Consider the following 19,832-nt stretch of genomic DNA (forward strand, 5'->3'; position numbering starts at 1 on the left):
ACAGTATGTTAGCTTATATTTTCTCAGTGAAATACCAGGTAGGCTTATCAGGACTATCAGATGAGGAGGAGAGATGTGTAAAGAGAGAGAGAAAAGTGAATCTTAAGGGTTTTCTTAGTCCTTTGTTCATGCCTTCGGTTAAACCAAGTTTCTGAAATCAAGACTAAGGCTCCTAGAACCATTTGCCTCTGGTTCCTAAACACAAGAATGACTTGGAACTCTTTGGAAGTGGTAGGAAAAAGTTCAGTGTGACCCTTCTGGTGGTTCCTACTCATATATTCATCTTCAGTGGCCCTAGTTCACCTACTCAGACTCATCAGTGCTGATGTCATGAAAACTAGGCTCAACCTCACAAACCACCCCTTGATGATGCTGCCAGCTGGGCCACGAATATCCAGCTCCACATGCCATTTCTTCATCTTTTCTTGGTGCCAACCATGCCTGCATATCAGGGCAGCATTCTAGGATCCCACGGCTCTCAGGTGAACTAAGTGCAACTTTAAGGTAACAAGACCATTCACTTCTGCACTGATGGCTCTCAAAGCCAAACCGAAGGACTCTTGTGTGTATATAGCATGTGTGAAATATGTGTTGAGGGTGAGAGTAACACACATTAGAGCAACAGCATCATCAATGAAATTGATATATAGCTTCCTGACATAGAAATTTGAAAACAATACTCACCTATATAAATTATACTCCTAACATATTCATTTTTCAAATTTAATTTTATTTTTATTATATTTATTTTTTAATCGAAGGATAATTGCTTTATAGAATTGTTTTGGTTTCTGCCAAACATATTCGTTTCTAAAAGTAAGCCTCAAATTATAATTATATATCATATATCCATAGAGAGAGAGACCATAATAGATACAGCTACCTCTCTCAGAGCCCAAAGATGAAAGCAACAATAGATGGTCCTGCCTTGGTGCTCCGGTAGGTGCCTTTCTGCTCCGGTATGTGTCTTTCTGCTTCTCTGAAAAGAAAAATACTGATTGTAACCTCTGGGAAAGGAGAGGATACATATTACAAGTTCAAATATTATTTCAAGCCTAAAATGAACAGAACTACAATATGCTGTACTCTCAAGGAATTTATCTAGCTTAAACGATTTCATGCGCCTTCCTAAGCCTCCTCTCCATGTTACCCTCAACTCCCTTCTTCCAGTCCCAAACACACACGTCCACATTTTCTAGTGACAGATACTTAGGAAACCTTTATGTAATGACTGAATGGATATACATAGTTCTTAGAAATCCACATTCCAAGGTCAACAATTAAAATCTCTCCCCAAATTCTTAGAACTCCACCAAAAGCAGTGTGACACAACTTGAAAAAGTTCCATTGAAAGGGAGGCAATTGTCCTATGAACAGGCCCTCACTGCTAGCTGTGAGGACAAGTGCAACTTTATGAAGAGCGAGATCACTGACAGAATTTGACATAAGGCTAATTCTTTTACTTTCCCTTTTTATTATGTAACTCATATCCTTCTTACATTCCATTGCCTCTTTCACATATTTACCTCTCTGAGGGTCTTACAGGCAGAGAAGCTTTATTGTATAGTCACTAAGTCATGTCTGACCCTTTTGTGACCTCATGGACTATAGCCTGCCACACTCTTCTGTCCACGGGATTTCCCAGGCAAGAGTTACTGGGGTGAGTTGCCATCTCCTTCTCCAGGGCATCTTCCGGAACTAGGTATCAAACCGGTGTCTCTTGCACTGGCAGGCAGATTCTTTACCACTAAGCTACCAGGGAAGCCCTATAGGGAAAAAGAGGTCTTGCAAATTGAAGACGGGTCTCGATGATCTTCCAATAATCCTACTCCAAGGATCAACTCTGATGCCATGATCCTGTCATTAAAAGTCCCTAAGCAGCTTTCACATCTACCTTTGTTTAAGCAGAGAAGGTAAAAACATAGATCACTTGTCCCAAACTAAAGCTTCAGGAAATCAGAGGTTGAGGGAAGAGAGAGGAAAGGGAAAGACTGGAATCAAAAACTCTGATAAGAAAGGAGAAGACAACAAACAAATAATAAAATTGTTTCTTAAGGATAGAATCCTTTCTGTCTTATATCCAAGATGATATCTTCCTTCTTTTCATTGGAAAACTTCCCAGGGCTGGGGGCCCTCTAGTATACAAGCTGTAGACAAAGCAGGCCCTGCTCCCATGTTCCAGGTCAGATAGTGCCCATGCTGTCCTTTTTTTCTCTCTAGAAGCTGGAAAAACTGAGAGCCTGCCACAATTATTAGGTTTTTCCTGTCTTCCCCCATTGCTTCATTTTACCCGTGACCCGGAAGCTATCTGAATATGAAGGTCAGGCCTGGAGCCAAACTGAAGAGCACGGGTACCACATGCCAGGGCCACACCCATTTTCTTCAGGGAAAGTTGTTCTTACCAGAATTTGCCAAGAGGTTGAATCCATACCAAAAATACCTCACTTTCCAACCAATAGCTTTCCAAGGGATCAGGAAAAAAAAAAAGCTTCTATCTCAAATGTGAAAAGAAAAAAGAAAAGGAAAAAACTTTAGCTAAGAAACTGTATTCCTTTCATAAACAAAAGTTTTCATTTGGATTTCATTCTTTGACTTCTATTTTTCAGCCTTTGTTATCTCAGGACTAGCAAGTAAATAACTAAAATGCCAAGCATATATTCAAAATACCAATAGTTTGTTTTTAAAAATCAGGTACATGAAAATCCTCTAATGTTAACAGCATTTCCAAATGAATGGCCAAGTCTTTCTTATTGTTAAAAGCAGCAAAACAAATCCCCAGATCACATGTAGCAGACTCTTTAATAGTTGGCCAATAGACAGGCTGGATTGGAAAATTCCTTTACGTGGCATCCAGTGATTTCCAAAAACAATTTAATTTCAAACAACGATCCTTCCAGATGTGACATTTGGGTAGAATTGTTTGAAAACACTAGAAGTAAACGTGAAATACCAGTGGTTTTGAGACAATCAAACTGCAATTGTTGAGGTTTGAGACTGAACTACACAGTTACTCCTATATATTAAAATGCTATTGATACTTTTTCTGCATATGTAGGACATGCCTGGGGGGAATGGAAACTTGTTTATACACTTTCAATCTCAGTCAGTTTGCTTGAAATTGTTTTAAATGGCCACAGGCAAAGTTCTGACTTTGGGAACAGCTTTGGGTCACCTGGATCTCCTTTCCCTTTCATCATTTTCAGCACCCCCTTCTACCCTTCACAACCCCCATCCCTTGATATTGTTGGAAGAGGGTTGGGGAAATATGATAAAATTCTTCATAGAAAACTCTCATAGGTCTATTTGCATTTTGAAAGAGGATCTGGGGAGAAAGCAGGTTAATCCAAAGGAATGAGTTTTTGAGGTAGTCCAGAGAGCAGAAGTAAGAATTTTGTGGATTTCTCTCAAATCCCATGCAATGGCTGACTCTGTGAACCCATAAGGCAGAGCGTGATATTCAGCCGACCACAGATGACTTACCCCCTCATATTTCTAGAAACTGCTGAAATCAAACAGATCTGGAATCAGATGACAAATGCACAGTGAAATCACATATCTATGAACAAATGATTTCTCCCTACCTCAGTTCCTCACAGCAAGAGATTCAGTTCAGTTCAGTCGCTCAGTCATCTCTGACTCTTCGTGACCCCGTAAACCATAGCACGCCAGGCCTCCCTGTCCATCACCAACTCCCAGACTCCACCCAAACCCATGTCCGTTGAGTCAGTGATGCCATCCAACCATCTCATCCTCTGTCATCCCCTTCTCCTCCTGCCCTCAATCTTTCCCAGCATCAGAGTCTTTTCAAATAAGTCAGCTCTTCGCATCAGGTAGCAAAAGTTTTGGAATTTCAGCTTCAACATCAGTCCTTCCAATGAACACCCAGGACTGATCTCCTTTAGGATGGACTGGTTGGATCTCCTTGTAGTCCAAGGGACTCTCAAGAGTCTTCTCCAACACCACAGTTCAAAAGCATCAATTCTTTGGCGCTCAGCTTTCTTTATAGTCCAACTCTCACATCTACACATGACCACTGGAAAAACCATAGCCTTGACTAGATGTACCTTTGCTGGCAAAGTAATGTCTCTGCTTTTTAATATGCTCTCTAGGTTGGTCATAACTTTCCTTCCAAGGAGTTTAATTTCATGGCTGCCGTCACCATCTGCAGTGATTTTGGAGCCCAGAAAAATAAAGTCTGACACTGTTTCCACTGTTTCCCCATCTATTTGCAATGAAGTGATGGGACTGGATGCCATGATCTTAGTTTTCTGAATATTGAGCTTCAAGCCAACTTTTTCACTCTCCTCTTTCACTTTCATCAAGAGACTCTTAAAGTTCTTCTTCACTTTCTGCCATAAGGGTGGTGTCACCTGCATATCTGAGGTTATTGATATTTCTCCCGGCAATCTTGATTCCAGCTTGTTCTTCTTCCAGCCCAGCTTTTCTCATGATGTACTCTGCTGCTGCTGCTGCTGCTAAGTCACTTCAGTCAGTCCGACTCTGTGCGACCCCATAGACGGGGCAGCCCACCAGCTCCCCCATCCCTGGGATTCTCCAGGCAAGAACACTGGAGTGGGTTACCATTTCCTTCTCCAGTACATGAAAGTGAAAAGTGAAAGTGAAGTCGCTCAGTTGTGTCTGACTCCCAACGACCCCATGGACCGCAGCCCACCAGGCTCCTCCATCCATGGCATTTTCCAGGCAAGACTACTGGAGAGCAAGGTGATAGTATACAGCCTTGACGTACTCCTTTTCCTATTTGGAACCAGTCTGTTGTTTCATGTCCAGTTCTAACTGTTGCTTCCTGACCTGCATACAGATTTCTCAAGAGGCAGGTCAGGTGGTCTGGTATTCCCATCTCTTTAAGAATATCAAACCATTTATTGTGATCCACACAGTCAAAGGGTTAAATAAACATGAGAATACCTATGAAGAACCCAAGATCATGTCTGACAAACAGCCACATGTCAGTACGTCCCTATTTCCTTCATAGTAGCAGTGCAGGCCGCCTGAAGACCTAATGTCTGGGTGAAAAGCAACTTTACCATTTACTAACAGCTCAGTACCTCAGTCTCCTGGTTCGTAAAATGGCAATACTGCATTTTATCCAGAGGATTATTGTCAGAAGTATTAAGATAAATCTCTTAAGTGCTTACTACAGGGACTGGCACTTAGAAAACACCTCATAATTGTTAGCTGCCTCTTGGTTGGACATTTTCAATATTGGAATATACACAAGGATTTCTTTCTATTTTATATTGGAGTATGGTTGCTTTCCCAGTGGCACTAGTGGTAAAGAATCCACCTGCCAATGCAGGAGACACAAGAGTTGCGGATTCTATCCCTGGGATGGGACAATCCCCTGGAGGGGGGCGTGACCACACATTCTAGTATTCTTGACTGGAGAATCCCGTGGACAGAGGAGCTTGGCGGGCTCCCGTGCATGGGGCCGCAGAGAGTCAGACACTACTGAGCAAATGAGCCCTCAAGCAAGCCTAGCTGCTTTACAATATTGTGTTAATTTCTGCTGTACAGCAAAGCGAGTCAGCTATATGCATGCATACATCCCCTCTTCCTTGGATTTCCTTCCCCTTTAGTTCACCACAGAACGTTGAGCAGAGGTCCCTGTGCTGCACGATCTGTCCCCAGTTAGCTATTTTATACATAATAGTGCACATTTGCCAGTCTCAGTCTCCCAGTCCATCCCAACCCCTCCTCCCCGCTTGGTCGTCATACTTTTGCTCTCCATGTCTTACACAAGAATTTCTAGGAGGTTTTGCTCTTTTTTCCTCAAGTATAGGGAAGAAAAACTCTCCCTCTTATTTCCCCATCTGACCTTACTGCATGCTATGATATGTCTTCTGCGCTCACCACAAACATTTCAATTATTTGGCCTAATAGAAGGAATAAGGAGTGTGGAAAATCGAAAACAGAAGCTATGGCCCAAATTCTTTATGTTCATTTTGTCAAGCAGAAAGAGGAACACTGTGAATAAAACGACACCCATTCAAAAGCTGCACAGTCACAGAACGATTCCCTCAGGCCTTGGCAGGGTGGTCCCTGCTTTAGACAACCTGGGTTCCAGCTAGAAGTGAGGGAAGCAAAAAATCCTCCAGCAAGTAAATGACTTGAGGGTTGTGCACAGTTACTGGGTGCTCTTGTGCTCTTGGACTCTCCTCCCATCATAGAGGGGCTTCTTTTGCCTATGGATAAGGTTTCTAGCTTCCTGTCAAGTTCTGTTCAAATTGCCTGTGTGCTTATAATCAAAGAGAGCAGGGACATTTCAGCGTGACAATCACTAATATATTGCTGCCTACTTTTCTAAAGTGCCTGCCCTACTTCTTAAATTCCAGAGCCAGAGGTTCATTCCTTTGACTCAAAGCACTGATTCCGTAGGAAATCCCAGCTAAAATGCAAAGATCTTCTAGACAAGGAGCAACCCATGTCTAGCCACTGGCACATTCATGCAAATTAACTAAGTTTAGCTCATTTCTTAGAAATTAAATATAAGGCAAATATCTTTTATTGAGATAAGTGGGGCACCCTGAATATTCACTGAAAGGACTGATGCTGAAGCTGAAGTTCCAATACTTTGGCCACCTGATGCAAAGAGCTGACTCATTGGAAGACTCTGGTGCTGGGAAAGACTGAGGGCAGGAGGAGAAGGGGGCGACAGAGGCTGAGATGGTTGGATGGCATCACCAACTCAATGGACATGAGTTTGAGCAAACTCCGGAGATGGTGAAGGACAGGGAAGCCTGGCGTGCTGCAGTCCATGGGGTCACAAAGAGCTGGACACGACTGAGTGAGTGAACAGCAACAAAGCTGAAGAGAGAGTGGGAAAAGTAGGCTGCTCAGTCACAGGTTCATATGCTTTCGGGGTTTGGCAGCTGCAGGTAGGGCCATAGGGAGTGGTGGAGAGTACGGTATCCATAAGAGTAAGTCCCACCTAAGGATATTCACATTTGAAACTTCTAAGAGCATCATGCCAGTCAAATAAAACATGAATGTCCACTGGCTGAAATTGTGCTGAGTCCATCAGTTTACAGTCTGAAATCCAGAATATGAAGCAGAGAGGAGGTAGTTCTATGGTGTAGCCTGGGTGAGATGCTGTAAAGAGGACAGCCGGTCACAAAGGACCCATGACATGACCCACAGAGTTGTGTAGTAGTTGAGCCCAGGGACCAGGCACACAGGCTTCATGCCAGGGCTGAGGGTAACTCACGCCAGCTGCCAGACACCATCTGGGTCACCTGTGGGAGACTCCAGAACAGTGAGGCCTTTCTTGTAGGTCAGATATCTGGGAGCCAAAGCTTCTAAAATTTTTATGGACCACAAAAAAGTCCAGGATCCTAGAGAGGATTCCCATCTGGAGAACAATCATCAGAACTAATCAGCGTGAGTTCAAACATATCAATGGGCAGAGAGGTCAAGAAGGCTTACTCCACACAGCAAGTCCCTTTCTTCCCTTGTTTCTAGACTAATTTCAAGGGGAATGGGCTCTGTGCGCCCCAGTTAGGGGTCTGTCAACCTGACTTACTGCCTCAGGCAAAGAGCTTAGGAAAAACATTAAAAATATTTCCCAAATATAGGTGGTGAATTTAAGTACAATCGTTCCCACCGTTAGGGCTAGTTCTGATTCTGTCCTTAGCACAGTGCCTGGCTCCTGGCCTGTAATCAGAGTGTTCTTCCTGAACAGCAGCATCGGGGCTACACTTGAACCACCTCCTGAGTTGCGGCCCTTTCCTCCCAGCGCATTTCCAGCTAGTATCAGTCTCATCTGCTGACTGAGTCTCATCCGTGTTTTCAGCAGAGGTCTCTGGTTTCTTTCTGCTCACAGTGCAACTTCAATATCAATATTTCAAACAATTGCTTTATTGGCTTTCATGAAGTTGAAATGTCTATGATTCAACCCAGATGTGTGCAGAAATGACCATACTGTGCTCATGACCAGTCACACTCCATCTGAGATACAAAGTGCACACCAACAGACAGGGCTGATTCTAGGCCATGTCCTGAGACAGGAGGGCAAGGATTGTCCTGTGTGTGCTTTCCCATGGTCACCATTTTAAAATATGATATCTAGTGATTCGCCTCATTACAGATTAATGATCACAACTAAGATGGTTTGAAAGTATCTTAAGGTGGGGCACTTTTTCCTATTTGACTCAAAGTGGTGGTTCGGGGCACAAGGACTGTTTCCTTTTCAGGACATTCCCAGACTTCTAGTTTCCCTGATCTCTTTTTGACTCAGGTTAATCAGTGTCCGCAAATGAACACAGGGCATGAGGCTGTGTTGTTACAGGGATGTTATCATGCAACCTAAAATGGGGGGAAAGGACCATTAAACTTGCAGTAGTGTTTGTTTCTAAGTAATGTGTGAAACGTGTTACTTTGGGGAAAGAGCCAGGCATTTTATTTACATACATATTTTATGTAAATTTTAAAGACATCTTTTACATGTCAATATGGCTGCTTTGGCCCAGCCCCACTAAAATAGCCTCTCCAAAACCAGCAAGCCAGATACTTCAATGACAGCAAATAAATCCAGCTAACTGCAGCCTTCCATTGTGCAAATGTGGGAGGCTTCCTTTGTTCCCTGGTAGCAGGTAGATAATTATACCTGTGACCTTTTAGAGGCACAGGGTGGGGAAGCATTTGGGAGGCTGAATGTTAGACAATGATTTCTCAGTCCAGCCACAGCCGGCAACATAGGCCCCAAGGAATGGTTCAGCCCATACATCCCCCAAACCAACTTTTTGGCTGTCACTTTTCAACACAAGATGGCTCATACCTTACAAGTCTCATCCAGTTATTTGTGAATTCATTTTTTGGTGAATGCAAGAAAGCCAGGGAAACAAGTCTGAATAAAATAAAACTATCAGGAAGAGCTATCTTATGGTAGAAACAGACTTGTGCTAAATCCTGTGTTCAAATTATTTCTCCAGGCCTTTGTAACCGAATTCTAGGATTTCAGTTAAGTTGCATCATGCAAGCATTTAACTAATATATTCAACTATAAACGATTGACAAAATAAGATACCATTATTGGAATAATGTAAGTTAAGATAGTCAATATTTTCATTTTGCATTGTATATTGATTTTATTCTATGCAAAGCTGTATTCATTCCTAATGTTAATTTTAATGTCAATTACTAATTGGTTCTATTACTAAACTGTATTATATATAATACCTTAAATATCATCATCATCAGTCATTTCAGAAAGTAATTTGGACTCCACTTGATTTTTCCTTTTAGAACTGATTTTATTACCTAATCTCTGCCTAAGTTTTGACTCTGAAGTTGATATTTTTTTATTGTTTTATTATTATTATAAAAATGACACAAGTTCATTATAAAAATTCAAGCTGTTATAAAAGTATAAAATTAGCATAAAAATTACCCACAGTTTAGGTTGACCTTAGTGAATATCGTTCCAGATATCTCTCTATGTAAATAACATATTGACATGCATATTTTCACTGAAGTGAGATCATCTTATCAAAGTTATTATAGATGAAGATAATATATTTAATTTTACTTGAATTCAACAATAAGAGCCAAATGAAACTTCATTTGGCTGAAGTTCATTCAGAAAAATATTTCTTCACTAAAAGAGTGTTAGTTTTTAAAGGACCCACCAACATTAAAAAACAAAGATAAATTATTAAATAATTTGTTTTCAGTTTTCACTCCATATTTTCCTGTTACACTGATTTAATTGACTGCCATGAAAGTTGGAGAATTTAGTATCATTAGCATCCTTTCACCTCTCCCTCCCTCGTCAATTTTTGTAAGGTATTTTTGTCAAGACATGTTGCTTTTCTATTCTCTTTTCTAACCATAATTTCTATAGTCATTTTACCTTAGTTCTGTGTTTAAATGGATTCACTGCCAGTCTTATAAATTCATATTTCTCCATATGGTTTCACAGTTTCAATATTTCTAAGTTTATTTTTGCTGTTTTGGTTTCATCTCTTGATTGCTTATATTTTATGAATTGATGTTTTTCAAAAGTGTCTGTGTAGTTTTTTGACCAAACAGGGACAGTTCAGAGAGTAAAAGAGGATGCTATTAATATTAGTCAAGACAACAGGTACATTAGGGACTGTTTTATACAAAGCAGAAATTAAGATCTTCCTAAAGCCAGAGGTGGTATATTTCACAAGTTCTTGCAGGCTTCCACTCAGTACTTTTTGAGGCATTTAAATGGTGCCAAGTGATGCCTTGCACAAAGGAGCATCTATTTGAAAGGAAAAGTTTGGCTCTGACTAAAGGCCCAACAGTTCCCTTCATGGGACTAATGGATGAGCTTTCGGAAGTCCACCAGTCATTCTAAGTCATATCCATGGTTCTCCATGCATGTACAATTTCTGGGGAGATGGCCATTCCACCATTAGATTTTCAAAGGGGCTAATGGTTCCATATATGTTACTAATTGATATTTCACAACAAATCTCCCCAAAGTTACATCATTGGAGAACGTTCTCCTAACTTTCCTATAAATAACACCACACAACTATAATTTCACTTATTACTACTTAGTATTTATTGTGTGATTAATGTAAGAAATGACCAAGTGTAGAATGTTTCTGATCCTCTGTAAAACTGCTAGTAATAAATTTGTGTGTGTGCTGTGTGCTCAGTCATGTCCAACTCTTTGCAACCCCCTGGACTGTAGCCCGCCAGGCTCCTCTGTCCATGGAATTCCCCAGGTGAGAATACTAGAGTGGGTTGCCATTTCCTACCCCAAGGGGTCTTCCCAACCCAGGGATCAAACTAGCATTGCTTGCATCTCCTGCATCGGCAGATGGATTCTTTACCACTGTGCCACCTGGAAAGCCTCAATAATAACTTCCACTTCAGTTTTTAATGTCTCTTTCATTAAGGTTCATGCAATAGTATTTAATGTTAGGACTATTTTTCCCTTCTGACCAGTTATTATATGTCCTTTTATAAGCTCTATTAGCTATTTAGTTGTGTGGTTCACTGTGGTTTTCTTTCTGCCTGAACACTTAGGGAAGTCATTGAAAGCTATTTGAAATGATTTGAAATAGGTATTCTAGTTTAGGTTTTCTGGAACTATGTCCATTCCTCTTCTATCAACACCTCTCAAGGTTATCCACTAAACCACTCTCTTTTCTAGATCCTTATTCTTTCCCTTTTGACTCAACGGTGATATTGCAAACTAAAAACAAATGGATGGATGACAGGTCATCTACGCTGATCAGGAGGAAAGCTGTTAAATGTCCACTTCCCTTTGCATTGCATAGTCTTGGCTTAAAAGATGGAACATGAGGCATTCCCGACAGAGAAAAGACATTAACTAAAGAGAAAAAAAATGCTGCATGGAAAATAGAATAATAATTCCAATAGTGGCCAGCAAAATGATTAAAAACATATGAAAGTTAGTTGAAAGAAATATACACATATGAAAACTTCCCCTGAAGCATTCAATTGCCTCTGACTACATCCAACCTAAATAGACTTTCCCAGGACACTGAAACAAGAAAAACAAAATGCAATGAGCCCTAATAAACTTGCTGTGTAGGGGCATTTATCAGTAGTTGCCCCCCAAAACAGTTCACATCAGATTCATCAATTCAGATCGATTCAGAGATTAACTTTTTAAAAAATCATGCCTTATCCCCAAAATACGATCTGAGATGTTGACAGGAAAACTGTTAATCTAATCCTTTGCTCTGCAGAAAATTTAGACAGCTTGGCTTCCTCTTTGCCACACTCCCCCTTTCATTATACTTCCTAGAGTTGGCTGGCCCTGGCAGTACCCATGTATACAAGCCCCCCTGGGCACACCTTCCCACACCCTTGCCTCGGTCAGCTATGCCAGTCACAGTAGCACACTAGCCAAGAAGGGGCCTCTACTCTTTCCACCTGTAGTTTGGTCTCTTCTTCCTCTTTTCTTAATCCCCCACACACTGACTTCCATCTGAAAACATAAAGAGGTTGAAGAGTAAAACCTTGGCCAATAGGGCAGTGACAGTAACCACAAGCTGATTTTTCAGCTTTCTCTGAAATTTCAGACTGACAGTTGTGAAATTAATGAATAGTAAGAGGTTCTCTTATCTCCCTTCAGACCCATGGGGATGGATTTTTCTCTTCAGCTGTGTGTCTGGGTTGCTTGCACTTCCCTGGAGCGTGGCTTTAAGAGTAAAATGCTCGAAACTTAAGAATATGGAGTATGTTGCAAGTTCAACTGCAGTTCAACCGCAAATATAGAGCATGGGGCAGGCTTTGGAAAATACAATACAGGACATCTTAGCCTTGTTGTGGTATTAATTTTCTCCCACATCCCTGTAAGTTATTTTGTGCATGTCTTCTAGCCTCTTTGTCTGCCTGTTTTCTTTTAATTTCTCCTACCAGAAGAAATCTTATGACAATGTGACATGAATGTCATCATTTATGACCCATATCATTTATTTTGCTTACATGCTTGGTTAAGGTTCATACTTTACATATGTAATTTTAATAAATTCATTATTCTCAAAGTCAAAAGAATAACTCTCATTTTAAAAGGTAAAAATCCTGCATTTGTCTTTCAAGTAAATATATACAAATAGTAAGGAAGTTTTGGCTGTTTCTTCTGCTTTATCCTTTCTCTTAGGTCTTGAATTCCCCAAATATTTTAAAGTCACTTTTCAAGTGTTAGGCTTTGCTACATGGCTAAGAGGGAAAGATAAAGAACTATTTTATTATTTTGATGAACATAGTATATTCACATAGGTCAGTATAGAAAGATAGAATAAAAATATTTTCCCTCAAAAGTGTGCATTCTTAAAGACTTGGATCATCCAGGAAGTAACTCCACTGTCCATTTCACTTGGTCTGTATTCACTGCAGATTTACTCATCTCAAATCTGTTATTTCTGCTTGGGCATTCAGAAATATAAATGTGTTTCCTTCTGATGTTGATCTCACCCTGTGCTTTTTTCCACTGCAGGTGTAACCCCCCAACAGTCTTGTTAAAAGCAAGCTGATTCTAAAACACGCACACACTTTACCATATTTTGTTTCCCCAAAGGAGACCACACCACCAACTTAATCTGGTTCTGCTTTCATGCCACCCAGTGCTACTTGAGAAATATTGAAAAAAGTCATTTAATTTCACTGAAATTTCTTGCAGCTCAACTTAACTGGGCCTTTTCCATTATTCAGTGAGTATTCTTCCCTAACTGAGTCACTGTAACATTTTCCCACAGTGCTTAATCCCAGTATTTTTCACTATCCTATTTCCCAGGATTGGAATCTCTTCATTCTCTGAAGATTACTTTGCCTCATACTTAGAAGACTACATTCATTGTATATTAGCTCCACTAGTGCCTCCCTTCTCTACAATAACCTTTATCTAAATCCATCTATTTTATTTTTCTTCCTTTTTCCCTTTCCCATTAATACACCCTTGATCCCATCTCCACACCTTTGATCCCATCTCCTCCTACCTCTTCAGAGACTTTTTCTGTTGATTATCTCTTTTCTCTTAGGACCACAGTTTCTTGCTCTCCTCTCCAAATACTCCTATCCTAACAACAACAACAAAGCCAATCTTTAACTCTACTTCTTTCTCAAATATCTTTTCTGCAAATCTTTTGAAAGTGTACTTTTCTTCTTGACCTAATCTTTAACTCCTAACAGTTTAGTTTTTATTCTTTATCACCCCATTGGAACTAAATTATCAAAAGTCACTGGCTCATAACCTATTGGCCACCACATTTAACTGCTTTCCTCAACCACCCATTACTTCCTGGAGCATTTGACAGACTCGATCATACCAACTTTCTGGAACCAGCAGCGTTTCCAGAATTGTGAATGGAGTCTTTTGTCTCCATGCCCTGTTTCTTTAACTTTGAACTTGAACCTTTATCTCTTTAGGCTTCAATTTCCCCTGCTCAGTCTCCTTATTGTAGATATTCTCCCAGGAATTTTTCTCTACTTACTCTCTATATATTCCTCTTCTGGAATTTTTATGGTTTTAAACCTCTTCTCTGTGCAAATAGCTCTGAATCCCACTAATCCTGAAGTATAGGCTTCTGTTTCTTATTTTGGCTGGGCTTATTCGTGTTTAAATTCCACTAATACGTCAAACTCAACAGTTCCAAGACAGAATCTCTTTTCTGTCCTTCCCCAACCTGTCTTTTCCAATTTCTCCCTTTCTGTAACTGACATCCCCATCTTGCCTGTCATCTAGACTAAAACATTGGTGTTTTCTTGGACCCATGATTTACTTGGGCTTCCCTGGGGGCTCAGTTGGTAAAGAATCCACCTGCAATGCAGGAGACCTGGGTTCAGTCCCTGGGTTGGGGAGATCCTCTGAAGAAGCAAACAGGCTACCCACGCCAGTATTCTGGCCTGGAGAATTCCATGGACTATTCCATGGGGTCACAAAGAGTCAGACATGACTGAGCAACTTTCACTTCACAGAGCAATGGAATGCTCAAGCTCTCATAGATATGCTGCCCTGTTAGTTCTCTTAGATACTTTATAGCCACACAAACTTTCCGGAATTGAGGTTACAGGCTATTTCCCTGCCTCTCTGCTTTCTATCACTTACAAAACAAAATCCAGATCTTAGCATGGCCTTCAAAGCTGTTCACAGCATGGCTGCAGCCTACTTGCTTGGTTCTAGTTCTCAGCGCTAGACTGAGGATCAGGCAAACTGAATTATTCACTATTCTCTGTAATCACCTCCAGATTTCTGTCCATGGGGCTTTGCTCATGCTGTCTTTGCTCAGCATCCAAAAGTTTTCTCTATCCTTTCCAGTCTTTTTAACTTTTATTTATTTATTTTTGGTTGCACTGGCTCCTTGTTGCTGCCCAGGCTTACTCTAGTTGTGGCGAGCTGCGGCTACTCTCTGCTGCAGTGTACAGCGTTCTTGTTGCCGACCCTTTTCTTGCTGTGGAGCATAGGCTTTAGGCACACAGGTTCCACTGTTGCAGCAGACGGGCTCAGTAGTTGCAGCTCATGGGCTCCAGAGTACAGACTCAGTACTTGTGGCACGTGAGCCTCGCTGCTTCACAGCATGTGGAATCTTCCTGGACCAAAGCTCAAACCTGTATCCCTTGCATTGGTAGGCATCCCTACCTGACATCCCCATCTTGCCTGTCATCTAGACTAAAACGTTGGTGTTTTCTTGGACCCATGATTTACTTGGGCTTCCCTGGGGGCTCAGTTGGTAAAAGGGAAGCCCCTTCCCAGTCCTTATGACCTAAATTTTGCTTATTCTTCAAATGCTACCTCCTTAAAGCTTTTCCTGATCTTCACAACTGGAAGAAGATTTCCAACATTTCCAAACTCTGAATTTAATGCATTTTAATAATATAGTCATACTATTTTCATTGGCTTAGTGTTTATATGAAAAAATTTCCCTTCCTTTTACTTGTGATCTGTTTCTGTCTTTATGTTTATAAAATGTGTTTCTCATAAACAACGTATAATCGAGTGTTGCTGTGTTTTATCTTGTCTGTTAACCCATGCCTTTCACCTATGTTCTCTGGTCCATTTATATTTACCCCAGTTATTGATACATGTATGTGTGTGTGTATATATATATAGAGAGAGAATAAAATCTACCACTTTGGAGTTTTAATCATGTTTGTTCTTCCTGCCTTTTTTCTTTCCTTCATTTTTTATTTTTAGATCCTCTGCTCCTCTCTTCTTTGGGTCATGGTTAACCCATCAATCCTTAAAAAAAAAAAATTCTCTCTTCTCATTGATTTTTATTACTTATGGCTCTTAGCATGATTTTGTACTTTAGTGGTTATTAAATCCCATAGGCGGAGGAGCCTGGTAGGCTGCAGTCCATGGGGTCCCTAAGAGTCGGACACGACTGAGCGACTTCACTTTCACTTTTCACTTTCATGCATTGGAGAAGGACATGGCAACCCACTCCAGTGTTCTTGCCTGGAGAATCCCAGGGACGGGGGAGCCTGGTGGGCTGCCATCTATGGGGTCACACAGAGTCGGACACGACTGAAGCAAATTAGTAGCAGCAGCAGCAGCATCTTTAGCACATTACATTCTATGTTTAAAAAATTAAGAAAAATATCTAAGAATTCTATGACAATTTATTTCCAATTTTAGTCCCTATAGTTTGTGTTCTTGTTTACTCTGACTTTATACAAAAGAGAATATAAATTCCATATTCTTTTATTATTTTTCTTTAAAGAGGCCATGGTTCAAAGCAATTTTGTCATATATATGTACAAAAATACACACACACATGTGTCACATATACGTCCTTTGTGATATATCTGTATAGTGTACTGCTTTTATCTGGGATTAGTACATGGCCTAATTCTCTAGCTTCACCATCATAGTTAGGCAGGCCCTATGTTCCTGAATTGGTGAGGGTTTCTCTCAATGCTCCTGCCTCTCTCCAGTGTTGGACTGTCACCCCATTGCTAGGTGTAAGACCCAGTGGGTGGGAAAGTTAATATAGATGGTATCTGGATGCTGCACATCAGAAGAGTTCACGCAGCTGTCCTGGCCTTTTTTCTGTGGCAGACAACTGTTGTTTCTAATTCCTGTAAAGTTGGAGTGTGGGAGGTTTTGTTTTGTTTCTGCTGATCCACCCTTAAACTGAGGCAGTGTTTTTTGGTTCATTAGTTTACCTTGCAATTTTGAGTATCCAATGGCTCAAAAATTTCTGATTTGTTTTCATTGTTGAGGTGGGAGAAGTGTTTCTTGTAATATATCCTAGACAGAAGCAGAAACTCCCTATTGGGTTACATATGTAAATCTTCCTTAGATTTGGTTCTTCCAGACACAAAGGTTAAGAGGGCAGGTGATCCCAGAAACTTCAGTCAAGTAGTGAAAGAAGAAACAGAGAAAAGAAGGAAGTGTGTTAATGAGTAACTGTGGTGCAATCGCACTGGGGACTTCTGGAGGAAATAGCCTAAGTGGGCAAGCTGGGTCTTTATCCACCAACTCCCATCTGTAATTGATTAGTCGTCCTGTCTCTAGGTGAAGTCTATGCCAGATCAAAAAAAGCAGAGAATCACAGGTGTAGCGGAAGCATTTTCCATGAAGGAATGAGAGAGAGGCTACAACAGTGTCTGTCAAAAACTCTCTCTGTGCCTATAAGCACATTTATTACTTTGTTTCTCAGGCATATTGATGTACTGAGAAGACGATTCATACTTGATTTATCTTTGTATTCTCCCAGCATGGAGAATAGTCAGAAGACAATCAATCAGTATTTATTAAATGAGAAAATACCTTTTATAAAGTACCAATATGTAAAATTCTGGCTAGTTCTTCATTTCCTATTCTCCTCCCAAAGCAACATCCTCACCCCCATCTCAGTCACTTAGATAATATATTTTTATCTCAACTGCTAAAAAGGTTAATCTCACCAAAATGTTTAGATTTTTAAAAATTTATTGATTTTTCTAGCTAATTTAAATGTAGTATAATGTAAAGGTATAATTTCAAAACCTGCTAACAGGCATTTTGTATTACTTGCAGCCAACAATGATAAGACGTCCACCAACAGTTGTTTGCTATATTTGTGGTCGTGAATATGGAACAAAATCGATTGCCATTCATGAGCCACAATGTCTGAAAAAATGGCACAATGAAAACAACTTGTTGCCTAAAGAGCTAAGGAGACCAGAACCAAAGAAACCAGAAGTCAGGACCATTACTGGTAAGTTTTTGGAAAACAAAAGACTTGATTGCATAAGGGAAGACTTTTCTCTCTAAACTTAAAAGAGCAGAGGTATTCTTTTGCTCAAGCAACTGACATCAGCAACATTTACTGTCTTGGCCACAAAACAGTGGCCAACAGAAAAAACAGTTCCGAAATGCCTGACCAAAGGGTTGTTTTCAGATGCTGAGACACAAAGACGCTATAACCTGGCAAACTGTGCAAGGAGAGGGACTCACTGAAAATTGCTGTATTTCCCAAAAGTTACATTCATATATTGTCAAACACAATACTGTGAAAATGTGGAGCTTAACCTCTGGGGACATCTAGAAACACGCTTTCAAATATGAATGTGTCTTAGTGTTCAAAGAGCAGGGGTGCCAAAGTGAAATGTTTACAAGGTCCACTGGTCAGATTCCACAATTGAGCACATTTGTCCATGTGTGGAAAAGGGGAAGGTGGGAACCATGGGGAACTGAGAGCACTGCCTCTCTCCAAAGGAGACGGCTGCTACCAGCTGCTTCCAGCTGGTGTTATCCTTAAGAAACTTAGCCTTATCTTCACTGTGATGTATCTTTCAATAATACAAAATAAATTGGAAATCTTGACTTCTATATGAAATGTCCAGATTTATTAAATTTTGCAGTGAATACTTTGTAAAGCACTGCACAGACCATATGAAACCTGAACTTCATAAACTGTCCTGTGTGGCCTCATTACAGAGCCTTATACTTACTCATTCAGGGTGAGAATGAAGTAGTTCAGAGAATTTGCCCTGCCAGCTCAGACTTAGTCATCACCTACCATTGTCATTTTATCAGTTGATCCCATGATTCCTCTCAAAGGAAAACCATTCTTGGTTTTAAGAGAAGTATCATTCAGTTAATTGATTCTCTTTATGTAAGAGAATCATAGATTTACATATCCAGAAGGTACCTTGGAAGCCATTTAGTACCAATTATCTCAGAGCACTCTTGTTAGACATGTGACCCAAAGAGAGTTTTCTAATAGCCCACAGAGTGGAATCTAGATTGTCATGATAAAGTTCTAGGCTTCCAGAACTCAACTACTCAAAGTCCTTGCCAAAAGGAAAACTCTGCATGCAGGTGGGAAGAGAGCTCAAGATGAAAATATCTATTGAAATTAGAGCATTTACTCACAGATTGTTTACCTCTTTGAGACTCATTTCCCATCATTTCTCAACTGATAAAAAATCTGTTTCCTTCACTCCTGATCTCTATCACTTTCTCTGCTTGAGCACAGTTATCACAATTATAGAAGAGAAGAGAAACTACTGGTTTGAAAGCCCTGGGGGGGGGGGGGGGTTTCACCAATCTCTTGATTGGGTACAGATGGAAAAGCCAGGTCCTATAATTGCACTTTCTGCAATTTTCCTCTTGGCTCCATGTTACTGTTCTTTCTGAGGGCGCCCTTCCTCTCTGGGTGAAGAGAATTCCCACTACAAAGTAAAGGCACTAAAACTTTTAGAAATGTGATGACTCATCTTCAACTCTCCATGAATACTTGGGAATTTTTGAGCCCATATTAAAACTCATGAGTAAGGAGAAAGTCAGTACCATTCTTTTTTAAACTGGTTTAAAGCACTCAAAATATACATTCATATCCTGCAAATACAGTGACACTTCCTTTATCCAAGGGAGAAATACTAGATGGTCCTGTTGTGCTAGAGTTTAATTTCTCATGGAGGATAAAAAGAAAAAGAACATTAGTAGACTTGTTAAAGAATCTAACATTGGCTACATTTGTATGAACCACTAGATAGAAAAATCATATGAGAACTGCCTGGGCTTTAATGAAAAAAAATATATGCTGTGAAAATAATTTTTTAAAAGCTATGTGATATATTTTTGAGTGCCTGGCTACATTTGAGGGGGTGCTTTTTGGGGGAAATTCTAAGACATAGTCAATTTAGTGTACCAAAGCCATTCTATTTAAATAAGTTTTATTAAAGGTAAATCCCACACTGTTTCTCTAAAATAAACCCATATGCCCTTTTTCCAATTCTCTGTCAATGGAGATTATACATCTCTCAGCTGTCTTTGTTGCTTTCTTAAGGACACTTCTTCTTGTCAGCTTAACTATCCTGTTTGCATTCTTCACTTTAATTACTTAAAGAATCTCTGAGTTTATGGCCATAAAGAG

At 40.2% G+C, this 19,832-nt stretch overlaps 1 protein-coding gene and 1 long non-coding RNA gene across 2 annotated transcripts in view; one reads left to right on the forward strand and one right to left on the reverse strand.

The window, feature by feature from the left end:
• Positions 1–19,832, forward strand: part of LOC120864682 (zinc finger protein 474) — a 64,443-nt gene that overhangs the window by 37,749 nt on the left and 6,862 nt on the right. The window contains exon 4 of the mRNA XM_040241707.1: positions 17,489–17,669. Within this exon, the coding sequence (XP_040097641.1) occupies positions 17,489–17,669 (181 nt within the window). The remainder of the gene's footprint in view (positions 1–17,488; positions 17,670–19,832) is intronic.
• Positions 878–13,548, reverse strand: LOC120864683. Its single transcript, XR_005721209.1, has 3 exons — positions 13,464–13,548; positions 2,403–2,459; positions 878–979 (listed from the first exon to the last, which is right to left on the reverse strand). It is a non-coding gene; the product is annotated as an uncharacterized LOC120864683 (long non-coding RNA).

The sequence above is a fragment of the Oryx dammah genome, unplaced genomic scaffold (assembly GCF_014754425.2).
Source record: "Oryx dammah isolate SB20612 unplaced genomic scaffold, SCBI_Odam_1.1 HiC_scaffold_5, whole genome shotgun sequence".
Taxonomy (NCBI): domain Eukaryota; kingdom Metazoa; phylum Chordata; class Mammalia; order Artiodactyla; family Bovidae; genus Oryx; species Oryx dammah.